At 43.4% G+C, this 15,216-nt stretch overlaps 1 protein-coding gene across 4 annotated transcripts in view; it reads left to right on the forward strand.

Moving 5' to 3' along the window:
- Positions 1 to 12,255, forward strand: part of SEPTIN12 (septin 12) — a 103,831-nt gene extending 91,576 nt beyond the window's left edge. For all 4 annotated transcript variants that reach the window (XM_075566182.1, XM_075566183.1, XM_075566186.1 and 1 more), the window contains 4 exons: positions 661 to 756; positions 3,043 to 3,139; positions 10,522 to 10,573; positions 11,090 to 12,255. In XM_075566182.1, coding sequence (XP_075422297.1) covers positions 661 to 756; positions 3,043 to 3,139; positions 10,522 to 10,573; positions 11,090 to 11,213 — 369 coding nt within the window. In that variant the 3' untranslated portion in view covers positions 11,214 to 12,255. The remainder of the gene's footprint in view (positions 1 to 660; positions 757 to 3,042; positions 3,140 to 10,521; positions 10,574 to 11,089) is intronic.
- The last annotated feature ends 2,961 nt before the right edge of the window (positions 12,256 to 15,216 follow it).

Here is a 15,216-nt window from a genome sequence, read left to right on the forward strand (position 1 = left end):
TGGAAAGCAGTGGGGTGTATTTACTATAGTCTCCAGTCTGCTAAACCGGGGGAAAACCTGTCCAAAAGAATTGCAATTATCATCAAAGAGAAGTGTGCTATGTAATTATTTTACCGTTATAATTCCGGTGCTCTTTTTTGCACTGGTTTTGCCCCAGTTTAGCAGCTTGCAGACTTTAGTACATAGATCCTATTGGGTTTATTCTTCCTGGTGAAATATTTTGCACTGGTTTTGTACCAATTTTACTGGTAGGTTTATTACTCCTTCATGTATTACGGCAAAAGTGGTGCAGGTGTGAAGAAAATACTGCACCAGGTGTATCCAAAGGAGAAGTCCCATTTACATCAATATGATTTTTTTATTTGATAAACCTGGTATAATTCTTTTGGGCAGATTTTGCTCCCATTTTGCAGCAAGGAAACTTTAGTAAATACCCCCCCCCCCATTGTTTTCAATGGAGGCCCCCAAAAACTGCTACAGTTCTCCCTTTTTGAAGTGAACAGAAGTTGGTATATCTTTAAACTTCAGTGTTAATGTAACATTGTAATAATGCCCCTGATACTTCTCCCACGTGTATTATTGCATCTAGAACCTGTACAGTTTAAATAAATATTTGTATAAAATCTGTATCTAATCCTTGTATGCTCATTATCCCTGTAGATAAGGAAGGATCTGCAGGATCACAAGATCAGTGTGTATCCTCAGCCGGAGCTGGATGAAGATCCAGAGGAAACGTTACTCAATGATACAATCCGGGTGAGTGAGTATCAGGAGCACTGCGATATCCATGGGGAGAGTCAGATAAAGTTCGATAAAGTACTGTACCTGGAATCAAGAAGAGAGCTGGTAATGCACCAAGGGATCCGGGTAGGCAGAGAGGTAGTCGGATGAAGCAGGGGCCAGGGCTAGCGGCAGGCAGCGTGATGTCAGAGGCAAACCGGGATCAGGAACCAGGAAGGCAATTATGAGAAGCAGCAGGTACTGTATCAATGGAGCAACCCAACCTTTCTAAGTACCCTCGGCATGACACCCATTGCAAAGTGTACCAAAGTGATCTGGAAAAGGCACTTATGCACACATAAGTGACAATAGCGTCAAAAGTGATGCACACTAGTCTCAGTGGACTATCTCAAACAGTTACGTGAAATAAATGTGGTGACAGTGTCAGTGATAATCAACGGGAAGGGAAATTCCGTGACAATATTCAGTGAAAATAATATAAGTCAATAGATAAATACAGAGTACACGTTTCTTGTTATCCTCCGTGATTAGGCCAAAATCTCAACCTCTGGTGGGAAGTTGTTTGCAATTCCCTTTTAGCATTCAGATTGTTCCAAGGTTTAGCCAGGATCACCCCAAAAAGAAGAAGACCGTATATAGTGTATTACTGTGGATAACATTGGCAAAGAAAGTGGAGCCTTGGCTCTTTTAGACAACCTACTTATGGTGTATCTATACAATAAAGGCAATAGGAGTGGGGTTATTTTGCTGAAACGGGTAGATGTTTGCAGCACGATGAATCTCGAAAAAAAGGAGAAAAGAACGATGGTGTAGACCAAAAAAAACACAATTATTCTAACAGATCATGATTACAAATGTACTCACATTCTGTACATGTGATAAGGGCACATAACAAACATGGGACATGTGTGGTCGTCGCGCGCTGTGGAGGATGAGATTCGCGCCGTTTTCCAGTCCCACTGTAGTTCCTGGTTGCTGGGAGTATCCTTCGGCTCTGCGTCCCGCGTCACTTCCTATACCGGGTTGACGTCACATCCGGTAGATGGCATTCAGAAGGGAGGATGACGCGGCGGCTGTGCAGATCCTCCTGGCGTCCTCAATTGGCAATGGCTCAATGTTACAAAACTTTTTTGGTCTACACCATCGTTCTTTCCTCCTTTTTTCGAGATTCATCGTGCTGCAAACATCTACCTGAGTCAGCAAAATAACCACACTCCTATTGCCTTTATTGTATAGATACACCGTAAGTAGGTTGTCTAAAAGAGCCAAGACTCCACTTTCTTTGCCAATGTTATCCACAGTTATACACAATATACTGTCTTCTTTTTTTGTGGGGGTGATCCTGGCTAAAAGCTCCCTTTGGACCTGGAAGAATCTATACCCATTGTAAAGTAACAGGCTTGCAACCAGTTCAACTACAGTCTATAACACTACACGAGCGCCAACGCTGTGCCACCACCTACAGTGGCCCTTTTAGTTAGCACACGGGCCGCCAGGACTGAACAAGTGACTGTGGGACATTTGTGCAGTGAGGTTTGTTATACTGTGTGTATATTGTCTTAAGTGTTGTCTGGGGTCTCCTGACACTGAAGGCCACGCAAGGGATTCCCTCCCTATAAAGTATTATTATTTATAAGCTACGTGTCCCGCTGCGTTGTCTTCCCCCAGCCTGGTTCTTTGCAGGCTGAATACCCCCTCTCAGGTACAGGGGAGGTGGACTCAGACCCCCGCTCTAGTATATAAATATTAATACATATAGGGAGATAAAGAGGGGTTACACGTGCATGTTATTACTGTATGTGTGTGTGTACTCTAGTTGTTGGAGTGTGCTGTATGTACTGTAGGAATGCATGTATAGGTGTGTATAATAGTGCGAGTGTATATATGAATGTATTGGTGTGTATAAATGTGTGAGAGGAGAATCACTAAGCACTGATGCAGGGTATCACACCCCGACCAGGCTTTAACAATGGCAGAACGAGTCGGGGTACAATACCCCGAATTAGCACTAGGTGAATCGCGGAGTATGTGTCTATGTATTTTTGTTTTTATAGATGCGTGTGTAGGCATGTGTGTGAATACTTGTGTAAGTGTATGTATGCGTGTGTATATTTGTGTGAATACTTGTGTAAGTGTATGCATGCGTGCCTTTGTGTATATGCTTGTTTATGTGTGTGCGTGTGAACTGTCAGCATGAATAATAACAGTGTAACCATATCTCCATAGTGCGTTACCCCCTAACTGAGCAGGATTCTGGGGTAACTTGTTCATTTCTCCATCTGTTCCCTTTCCCATCTTCAGAAAAAGATTCCGTTTGCAGTGGTGGGAACTGACAAAGAGCATCAGGTGAACGGGAGGAAGATCCTGGGGCGTAAAACCAAGTGGGGTGTCATAGAAGGTGAGAGTCCTAAAGATTGTCATTTTCTGTAGACTAAGTGACCTGTGGACCCCTTCTCAAAGACGCACCCCTTACAAAAGCTGACATAAATTAAAATAGTGTGCTACTAAAATTAATCGAGCCGAAATTACAGGTCAACAAAATATTCAAGTGCTAAATTTAAAAAATCACATTAATTTAAAAATTGGTCTCCAAACTTCTCAGCACGAGGGACACATCGTATATTCTACACATTTTTGCGGGTCAAAGAAAATAAATCTTTTTATAATTTTTATATATTTTATAAATGAATGAATAATTTTTTTTATTTGGATCTTTTGGGGGTAATCGGCATGATATGATTCAGAACAAAAGAGAAATGTGACAATTACACAGGACGCGGTGCTTACACTGGGAAATGATATGTAATGAGCAACAATATATATATACAGTGTTCGACAAACCTATACATTTGCACGCCCCGGGCGAGTGGATTTAACATCGTGGCGAGCTCCTATTGGCCCAAGCAGCACACGTGTGGTTCTAGGTGGCGAGTAGATTTTTTTGTTCGGCGAGTAGATTTTTTGGGGATTTGTCGACCACTGTATATATATATATTTCAAGTTGCTGCGGGTCGGATAAAATATTGTGAGGGGCCTGATGTGGCCCCCGGGCCGTAGTTTGGAGACCCCTGATCTAAAGTAATAAAAATTCCAACACACACTTAATTACTGGTGTTCAATCAAGAATTAAAATTCAGTGCAATGGTAAATAAATTATAAACCACCAAATACACAAAGATCAGACATACAGATGTAGCAAAGGTTTAACGCTCGCGTTGCAGTTACCGCGCCGAGCGCGGCCCGGATGGATCATTGCTGCAGGGAGGTCCAAGCCAGATGCATGAACGCCACGCAGCGCAATCTCGGCAGACACTGTCGCCAGCACCGCGGCCGTTTGCTCAGGATCGTACGTCCTGCTACATCTATACCAACAATGCTGCTCTTACCATTCCTTTTGAAGCCATAAAAATGTCAAGAAGTCCAACCCAGAGAAAGGTGTGCTGCTTATTTAAGGAGTTGCTTGAATTCGCAGTCAATCATGTACAATAGAGAGAAGGGCAACAGCACCAAACATTGAGGGCTCTGTGAATTTGGTGTGAAACAGAGCACAGAAGAAAAGCAAGTTAGGGCGCCAATGTATAAAACGCATGTGTCTGTGTTGTGCGGCGTGTGCGCGTAAACATATTTTTCACAAAGAAGAAAAACGAAGCTAGTGGGTGAAGTAAGAGGCGGAATTTGGATGCCGTCTGCAGCTCACATATGTTAATGACATCTAATTTAACTTGTGTGCATCAAATGCATCAGAATTCCCCGTGAAGTGTTTCTTGGCATAAACAACAACATGCAAGTAGACGCAAACATGTGCATCCACGTGTATGGATATAGTCCCTTTGTTCACGCTTTATAAGTCAACAATATATGTACAGTACTTATTGAACTATTCATTTTATTAATGGTAAGATAAGAGAATAACGAAAGAAGGAAAAAAATGAATATACCTTCATGATTCATGTACTTTGGTTTCAATAAAATGTGCAACATATTTATATGCATATAGTTTAATATGACGCATTCCATACAAATACTACGAAGACGCGCGTTAAATGTAGGAACATGAATGTTGACATAGCAACATAAGTAACTAATGATTTCAGGTAAGTTTATGATTTCTTAATACAATGCACCCTTTCATTTTGTTTTAAAAACCAAAAGTCTTTACATGTAGCCCCTATAGTATAGTAAAGTAGATACTGTCATTGAATTGGCTTAATCAAGAGGTATTACACTCCCATTTCTAAAAATATACATAAACTAAATACCGCTGATTATATACCCGTTATAACGCGGTGATCGGGGGCCACAGAATGAGACCGCGTTATAACCGGGATCGCACTAGAACGGGGTTGAGCTGTTTTTAGAAACAATTAACAAGACCCTAATAGGGAGTCTTCCCCATTTGAGCAGCAGGTCCCTCTGGATTCCATTGGTCCATGTCTCGGTATGCTTCCAGGCTCTATAAAAACTTTAACATTGTAACCATCCCCAGGAAGTGGCAAACGAATGCACAAAATGTATAGGGGTAATAGTGTTTTTTTCCCCCTGGGAGCGGTGCTGCGTAGAGGGGTTCAAGACGTCTCTAGCAAGGGATTTAGGGATCAGTGATGCAGCCATGAAGTTCTGATGTCAAAAGGAGGGGCCGAACGTACCGACGTCTATCAGAACCTGGAGTCTTCATGCTGGGTGGTTGGGAAAACGCAGGGCCCTGCGCCTTATACAGGGCAGACTCCCTGTTAAGGGATTGCCGAGTGTTTTTTCATCTATTGATAAATGTGTGTGTGATACCTTTTAGTCAGGCTGATTTAAATGAGATAATCAACTTTGCTACACTACGTTTTGTGTTCTTGCACGTCTATTTCTTCGTGGCTACCCAGCAATCGCAGAGTTAATTCATATATTAAATATAATCTACATACTTTGGACGTGCGCATTAGTGTGGAATTCAGATTTAAACCATAAGTGAAATAGTTTGCACACATGCAATGTGGATGCGGCTTTTTATCCTGTGGATTACAGTTTGGAAGGGTCTTGTGTCTTCTCTTTCACATCCATCAGCAGGTCTATAGTCTCCCTATCTCTGTTCTTGAAGTACAGAGGGGAAGGGAGGAGGTGCTGCATCTGTTCTCCATCAAGGAGTGATCTCGCTGGGTAGGTCACAGTTAAAGTAAGCGATGATGTAGGGTTTCCAGCTGCTTTCTGACAGGGCTGTTATGTGCTAGAGAGAGATATCTCCTGCTCCTCACCCAGGAGGGGCAATGGGACCATTTCTTATTGGCATTAGAGAGTGGATTTCATAGAATCATCTTTACACAGCTCAACATTCAGTACAGGGCAGCACGGACCTTTATAAAGCCGCGAGAGAACATGTAAACAAAGCGTTCACAGGGAGCAGGAGGATCATCTCCTATTGGCATTAGGAACTTGGAAGTACCTTCCATAGGATTATATTCACACAGCCAAATACCACATGAACCTTTACAAAGCCCCAAAATAACATCTCAACATACGCGCTTCTATGAACATCTCAATGAAACCATAACATATAATAAGAACATTTAATAACCCACCCTATCAGTTCACATGGACCTCTCATTCCCTTACTTACACTGCTGTAGGAATGTCTTTACGGAAAATAAACAAGCCCTACATCACCATCTTCACAAAGCCTCAGCACACAGAGCCTCATTTACTAAGTGGTGTTACTCCACAACACACCTTCTTGTGCCAAAAGTCACATTTCAGACCATTTACTTCAGTGGGCCACATTTAATTGCTGATGTGCCATAAGATACCTTCCAGTACTGGAAAATATCTTGCGGCCTATTCAAGTGAATGGTCTCTTTACGTTGTCTACTGGCACCAGCAGGTGTCTCATGGCATAGAAAGCCTAGAAGAAAGCGCAAAAATACGCCTCCACTCACAACGTATGTGAGTATTAAGCATGTATGGTACACACTGCAACCGGCTCCTCGGTTCTAAGCCTCCCTCACATCCCTGGCCAAGCTAGCTGCGCCTAGCGAAACGCGTAGCAGGAAAGGAGAAGGAACCCTCTGCTACCGTGCTCCATGCTGGTCAGGCCCCCCACCTGCTGTCATCACGCTCAACACCGTTCGCGACGCTCGCAACATCTAAACATCACTGCAGGAGATCCCCTGAAACACGTGGGACGCCATGAGGAGGGCGAACAAGCAGTACACAGCCGAGCAGGGATAAGGAGCATTGGAGGGGAGGTTTAAGAGTGAGGAGCCGATCAGTCCTAAAGGACCAGTGAGGACCATACATGCTTAGCACTCCAACATACTTTGTGAGTGAATTTTAATTACTATTTTAAATCTAATAATCCACTTGGCATACTTCACCATGGAGGCATATTTTTGAGCTTTCTTCACTTCATCCCTCTTGGGGTTAAGAATTACCCCCTATGCAAAGCAGCAAGTGCCTGGTTCAGAAATGATTCACAGTCACATTTGTTCCCACCCATTACCTATTTACAAGCGCTATTTTTTCTTCCGTTGCCCGCAGGTTTTCACAATATTGCTTTGCCAATTGCTATATTACATCTGTTTCATCAATGTTTATATCTATTGGTTTTAGCAGTATAAATTGTGATCATATCATTTATAGCACAACTTTGAGCGCACAACGTGGGTTGTTCTCTCTCTAGTCTTATGGCATAGCAATGCTTAGTAACTATGTGCCACAGTATCTTGCTGTAGGATGAATATCTTAAAGTACATTGTTATAATATTAACATCTTAAAATCACCACGTCCTGTTACGAGAACATGGAAAGAATGCGAGAACATACAACACACATATGTAAATGCGCAGACGTGGCGAGTGCCACGCGCATGCGCAGGACTGCCGTCGACACCGCAGAGACACACACAGCTCAGTAACACACACCTTCACCACACACACACCTCAGTGACATATCCCTTCACCACACACACACACCTCAGTGACACACACCTCACCCCCCCTCCCCACACACACACACATCTCAGTGACATATACCTTCACCACACACACACACACACCCCCTCCCCACACACACACACACACACACACCTCAGTGACATATACCTTCACCACACATACACACACACCTCAGTGACATATATCTTCACTGCACACACCTTCACCACACACACACACACCTCAGTGACACACACCTTCACCACATTGCTAAGCACGCACATTCTAAGTGCAACTTCTTTGGGTTGTGTCACTGAAATTGCATTTTGATTTTGATGTTTTTGATTGAATGAAAGACTTTTGAGCGTATAATTACAATTTGAGTGACAAAACACAACAAAGTTTCCATTAAAATGCGCGTGCGTGACACCCCCCCCCCTTTTTTTGTTTAATAAACAATTTGCCTTACCCAAGTGGCTTGACGATTAACAATGGTATTGATAAAGATATTTATCATGTGTCATACGCAACTTTTGAACAGGCTGTTTGTTTAATTAGAGAATGTGGTAAAGGTGCTTTTTACCCAAAGCAGATATTGAGGTTGTTTCTAGATTGCCACCTATTCTTCCTTTACTGTATGTTTTCCTGGGACTGTTTTTATTGCTTTGATAAATGTTTACCTATTGGTCGCTAATTATCTTTGTTTTTATTTCAAAGCCTTTTTTTTTTCTCTTTGTTTCTGGCATGGGAAGTTTGAGACAAATCCAACATTTGTATTACACTATTTGGACGATTTCGCACTTGTTGGTCGTGTAAAAAAGAGTGATATTTGTTTTAGGTTATTCAAATCTTTTGGCTGGTAAGCAAACAGGTTTGGCGTACCTTTGCCAAAAAGAATTGTTTTGCATTTAGGCTTCCCGTTGCGAAAGTTAGGAAACGACATGTGTTAATTCAGTTAGCCTTATTAGTTAAAATAAAACAATTGATTGAAACAGTCGCAGTCTTTAATTGGGCATTTACATTTGCATGTAGGATTATGCCACGTATATGGGAAGGATAATTGTTCGGCAGCTTCGGCAGGTGTTAAGCTTCCTCATCATCACATTAGATTATCTGAAGAGCTTAAAGAGGATTTGTCAGTTTGGGAAGTATTTTAAAGAGATGTAATGGTCATTCTTGCATGCAGGAGGATTTCATTGCTAATTGCGACTTTGAGCTATTTACACATGCGATTAGTGACATGTAATTTAGAGCCTTTTTTTGTAAGGCCATTGGTGTGCTGAACAGTGGCTTAAATTGGAGGTGTAAAAAGGTTTGACTAAGAATTTGGTGCTTTTGGAGTTGTTTCCAATTGTTGTGGCTGTAGATATTTGGTGCGATTTTATTAAATAAAATAATTATTTTTTTAGTTTCGGTAATTTGCTAATTGTTTTTGCTATTAATAAGATTTCTGCTTCTTCCCCCTCTAGTGATTCAAAAGTTTGAAGACATTTTGTTTGGAAATGTTTGTAAAATAATACAGCTTAACCCCTGTTGTAGCGCGGTCCTCGGGGGCCACCCGAAAAAAAATGGGGGAAGGGTCGTGTGACCCTGCTCTCCGCTCCAAAGTCAAACTCTCGGCTCGCCAAGCCCCAAGCTTGGGAGAGCGTGCGTACCCGCACATGAGCGCGCAAAGCGTGAGCGTGGACGGGAGCATTACCCTGTCACACAGGTAACCGCGCCAAGCTGCAAGCGCGGTCAGCGCCAGCGGGATAACGGCCTTAGGCACTTGGTACCTCGTTTTAATTGGATTATTTTTTTGCGAGAGATGTACAGGAGGAGAAAGCCAAACCAGGCTATTCCTGTTTTGTTACATTTTTAAACCTTTTTTTTTGTATTGGTCACATGGATTTGGAGAATGGTGGTTGAGGCCTTTACAGGAATGATTTATTTATCGGACACTGATCATGACATTTTGTAATATTGATTTACATGGAAGTATTGAGAGAGGTCTTCTACTTTTGGGGATTTTAAAGCATATTTGATGTTTCAAATGGCTTCGGGGAGGCGGTTATGTTAATGCGTTGGTGTGATAAGTTTAAGATACTGACTGGGAAGCAGAGAAATATTTGGAACGGTATTCATACATCGTTGGTTATTGTAGATGTGTGCAGATTTTCAGACCAGGAGACGTTTTGGGAGAAAAATAAGGTAAACCGCTTATTGGCAGCAAAAAAACAAAAAACTGGGTATACAGGAAAACAAAAACAAGCATCCTAACTCCTATTTGGGGCCCTCAATACACTTCCCCATACAGCTGATCTAGGTGGGAGGCTAGGCCCATTTCCAACATCAAAACTAGGCAACAAAGTGGAGGTCAGTTACGTTCTGTTGGGTTAGGATTCTGCAAGTTCTTGTACAGGGTTCCTCTCCTGCGTGGTCCAGGGTCCAGTTCCATCCTGGCCAGAGAGATTCAGTTCCCCTGTGATCCCTTCAGAAGTCTAGGGTGTCTGCCTGGAATAGAGACCTACTCCTTGCCCCCCCCCCCCCCTCCTTTGCATGCTTTTTAAAGGTGCAAAGGAGCCAGCTGAGCAGGTCAATTGGGACAGTCTGCTCTAAATGAACCTGCTCGGTGCTGGGCTCAAGCTCTCCACGCAGGTTTTCCTGCAGAACTACTCAGACAGTGAAGGCTCCCCGTCACAGTTACCGTATAGCCGGAAGGCTAACATTGGTTTATGTTTGATTATTAAAGATGAATGTTAAATTAATAAAGCTGTGGCCTTTACCACTCTTTCCGTATACTACTGCCTGGTCTCATTATTTATTCTACGTTTAAAGGGTACACGCGTCCTACATATTGTCTCATGTGCCGTCTCTTTCCTTTCAGTGGAAAACACAGCACACTGTGAATTTGCCAATTTAAGAGATCTGCTAATCAGGTAAGATTTTGTTTTTTTCCTAGCCAGCCGGTTCTTGTAGATTCAGGAAAGAGAAGAACAGTTCGAGGATTTAGAGTGCGAGCCTACATGGCAAGAGGTAGACAAGACCAACAATTACATAAGAAAGCTCCCACTTGGGAGACATGCAAGGGAAATGGAAAAGATCCCTTAACTTTCCATTGACTTGCATTAGTCAGAGGGAACTATTATTACTCAGAGACCTGATACTGTATACACTAAGGTTACACATGTGGTCGAATTTCTCCAATGTTATTAAACAGGTCTTGATTTATAACAAAGGCCATAACCCCTGTGCGTCATAGGCTTCTCTGGCAGCAAAAGGGTAATAATCCAAGGCAAGGTTTTGCAAGAGTGAACAGTGCTTTTACTGTATTGCAAATGCAGTATAGTTCCCAAGTGGGATTAAGGCTGTAAAAGTTTTTTGTAAAAGCTTAGAAAGTGGAAGATCTGCCTCTGGCTGGCTCACTTTTTGTCCACCTTGTCTCCTCCTTCCAGGTCCAACCTACAAGACCTTAAAGATATAACCCACAACATCCACTACGAGACATATAGGGTCAGCCGGCTCAACGAGACAGGACATTGCAGCCCGCCGCACGTGAAAAATCAATCCGTCTTGTGAGCCCCCTGCAAGACCCTCTCACAACCGACATTTAATCTAAATCATTGCCAAACCAACCCACTGCCAGTCTATTCTACAGACAAATCAACTCACTGCCATTCTAACTCACGGTTTCTCCAGCAGACTGCCCAACCAACCCACTACCAGTCTAACCAAAGACCAAATCAATTCCACTGCCAATCCGTCTCACAGACAAACCAATTTATTGCCAATCCCTGCCACAAAAAACAGCCCATTGCCAATCTGCCCTGCTGCCATTCTAACCCACTGTCAGCCCAATGGATTACCCAACCCACTGCCAGTCAAACCAACTACCAAATCAATACCACTTCCAATCCAACTAATGACTCAGCCAACCAACTGCCAACCAATCTAACCAGCTACCAAACCAGCCCCACTGCCAACCCAACCTGATCATGACGTGTAGAGTTTTATAGGCGCAGTGTTATTATTACAAGTGTGGTGTTATTTTCAGTTACAATTATTTGGATATGTTCCTATATAAAGGACCAAAGCTGTAACCAATAACCCTGATGGGTGAAGCAATAAGGCATTTCAGAGTCTGTTTACCACAAGGCAATATCATCTGCAGAGGACGTAGATGTTGTTCACCCTTTTAATGCTGAGGGCTTACGCATGCGAAGAAGATATATCTGAGAAATGTTACCAATCTATTGCCAACCAAAACATCTTGAGCATGAGTAACAGTTTGTGTAGTGAGAGGCAGCCTGTCCTTCGAGGAGGAGGAGGAGGAGGATAGGAAATACTTATATTGAGAAGTGCGACTTCAAAATAAAACCAGGGACTAAATTGTAATAGGCCCAAGAGAGAAAAAAATACATTTATATGTTATGTCACAGATTTTCAGATATTTTTTAACAATGTATTTACGAAATGAGACCCTTTCCCCCCATCTTTGTTTCCTGTGTATAGCTGTTTCAGGTTCATATTTTATCTGCTTACAAAGCTTTTTTTTTTATGACTGTAACTTTTGTGTCCCAGAGTCTGGGACCCTCACTAAATAAACATAATACAGACCTGACTTGATGTGTGTGGTGTGTGAGTACTGGGGGCTGAGGGAAAGGGATTCTGGGGAATGAACAAAAAGCTGTTTTACAATCATACACAAAGCAAACCTACACCTGTTCACAGAATCCGAGAGGATCATTTCTATCTGTGTATCGGAGGAGCTGAGGGGACTTCTTCTTTCTGTGTATCGGAGGAGCTGAGGGGACCTCTTCTTTCCCTGTATAGGAGAAGAGGGGACCTCTTCTACATATGTACAGGAGCCGAGGGCAGCAAGAGCTGTGGGGATCTTTCTATCTGTATATAGGCAGAGCTTATGGGATGTCTTCCATTTGTATATAGGAGCTGAGAGCACTTCTGTCATAGAACACCCAGAGTCTCCCCCTCCCCACGATCCCCACCAGATAACGACAGACAACTGAATGGGGGAAAATGGCCACAGATATTTAGAGACGGACATTTCTTTGCAAGTTTGGCAAGAGAGATATACAGTGTGCTACTATTTATATACAAGTATATCTAAAGCACTTAAATTAGCCTATATTTCAGGGAGGTGTATAAGTAACTTGGGATTCTCCCCCTATCTCCCAAAGCACCTAACCCATATTTCAGGGTCTGGATTTTGCAGTCTTGGAAGAACAATAAGCATTGAATGAACTTTTTCAGGTTTGCTAAGTTTCCTAAGAATTAAAGAGGTTTGTGCGAACGTTTCCGGGGTGAACTTTCACACATTCGCCCATCTCTACATTAACCAAAGTTGACACAATCAAAATGATTCAACCGTAACCCAGACCCTACCTGGTCAGATTGCACCGGATTGCCCGCAGGAGCTGGGGAGATCCGGGGCACAGCGGCCTCAGACCACCGGCAAGGTAAGTGTGTGTTTGTGTGTTACATTTTGTGTGTGTTGCATGTTGTGTGAATGTGTGTGTTGTATTTTTGTGTGTGTGTTGCATGTTGCATGTGTGTGTGTATTGCATTTTGCATGTATGTGTGTTGCATTTTGTGTGTGTGCAGGAGTGGGGTAATTATTGTGGGGATTGTGGGAGGGGAATTGTATGGGTATCGGGGTAAGGTGTGTGGCCAGTGGGGGGAATGAGTGTTAGGAGGGGGAGATTGAGGGAGCGGGATTGAATGAGAAGGGCTACTTAAGTGATAGTGGAGGTGGGAGAGTGAGAGAAATACACGGGGAGAGGGGGGAGAATAGAGGAGGTGGCTCATGAGGGTGGGGAAGGGGGAGTTCGCAAGGCTGCTGGTAGGTGGGGGTTGGGGAGCCTGGTCGAAACTCTAGTCCTGGGCCCCAGGAAAATCTGACGACAGCACTGCCGCCAAATACATCACTCTCCTGTTCCAAGGAGCCACAGGTGAGCCGGACAAAGACAGCCCTCCATAGTCGGCCCTCTCAAGATGGAAAACTTTAAATGGGACAAGCAACAAGACCGACCTCGTAAGCAGCTGAATCTGTTTATAGAAGCTGAGGGGACCTCTTCTATTTGTTTATAGAAGCTGAGTGGACCTCTTCTATCTGTTTATAGAAGCTGAGTGGACCTCTTCTATCTGTTTATAGAAGCTGAGGGGACCTCTTCTATCTGTTTATAGAAGTTGAGTGGACCTCTTCTATCTGTTTATAGAAGCTGAGGGGACCTCTTCTATTTGTTTATAGAAGCTGAGGGGACCTCTTCTATCTGTTTATAGAAGCTGAGTGGACCTCTTCTATCTGTTTATAGAAGCTGAGTGGACCTCTTCTATCTGTTTATAGAAGCTGAGTGGACCTCTTCTATCTGTTTATAGAAGCTGAGTGGACCTCTTCTATCTGTTTATAGAAGCTGAGGGGACCTCTTCTATCTGTTTATAGAAGCTGAGTGGACCTCTTCTATCTGTTTATAGAAGCTGAGTGGACCTCTTCTATCTGTTTATAGAAGCTGAGTGGACCTCTTCTATCTGTTTATAGAAGCTGAGTGGACCTCTTCTCTCTGTTTATAGGAGCTGAGTGGACCTCTTCTATCTGTTTATAGAAGCTGAGGGGATCTCTTATATCTGTTTATAGAAGCTGAGGGACCTCTTATATCTGTTTATAGAAGCTGAGGGGACCTCTTATATCTGTTTATAGAAGCTGAGGGGACCTCTTATATCTGTTTATAGAAGCTGAGGGGACCTCTTATATCTGTGTACGAGGCACATGCATGAAGCAGGTTATCGCACACATTCCAGCGCTAATGTTACAGAATCCTGTCTGTGACGTATGCAAGTACAGTTAACATCATGGTCACCAGGTGGCAGCAAATGCTACTGAATCCCGTGTCACTGAGCCTGACTGAGCACAGCGAGCACATTCTGGCTGGTTGCCAACCTGCTCCTAGATTAGCATTGTGGCTAGGAGCAGTTTGTGCCTGTGAGTGTATACTGTGCTGTGCCAGTCTATGTATTGCGTGGTAACCGTGAGTTTGTCTGTTGCACAGTGTAACTGTGTGTGACGCAGTCTGTGTGCGAGTTGTTAAGTGTGTGTGACACAGTAACTTGTGTGTTGTTGTGCAGTGTGATTGTGTTGCACAGTGTAACTGTGTGTGGTAGGGTTGCCAGGTGGTGACTTCAAAAATAATGGACACAATGGCGAAAGGTGCAACAAACTCGAGACACACACCCCTCCGCTCCATGCTGTTTCTTCCTCTCCTTGGTCCCACCCAGAGGCTCTTGACACCGCCTCCTGATTGGCTGCTTTACCCAGCAGCAGCCAATCAAGATGGAGGAAGCTGCCCTGGCCTCCTAGCAGCAGTCCTGCTCAGGAAATCCTGCGGCCCCTCCATGTCAGTCAGGTCACTATGTCCAGAGAGGTAATACCGGACACGCACGTGGGGTTGCCAGGTGTGCGGTTTTGAACCGGACAGCCCGGTATTTTGCCCCTGCATCCGGTATAAAATGAAAGGTAATACCGGACATGTATGTGTCATTTTTTACTGGACAGGGTGTCCAAATACAG

Source organism: Ascaphus truei, chromosome 11 (genome assembly GCF_040206685.1).
Source record: "Ascaphus truei isolate aAscTru1 chromosome 11, aAscTru1.hap1, whole genome shotgun sequence".
NCBI classification, from domain to species: Eukaryota; Metazoa; Chordata; class Amphibia; order Anura; family Ascaphidae; genus Ascaphus; species Ascaphus truei.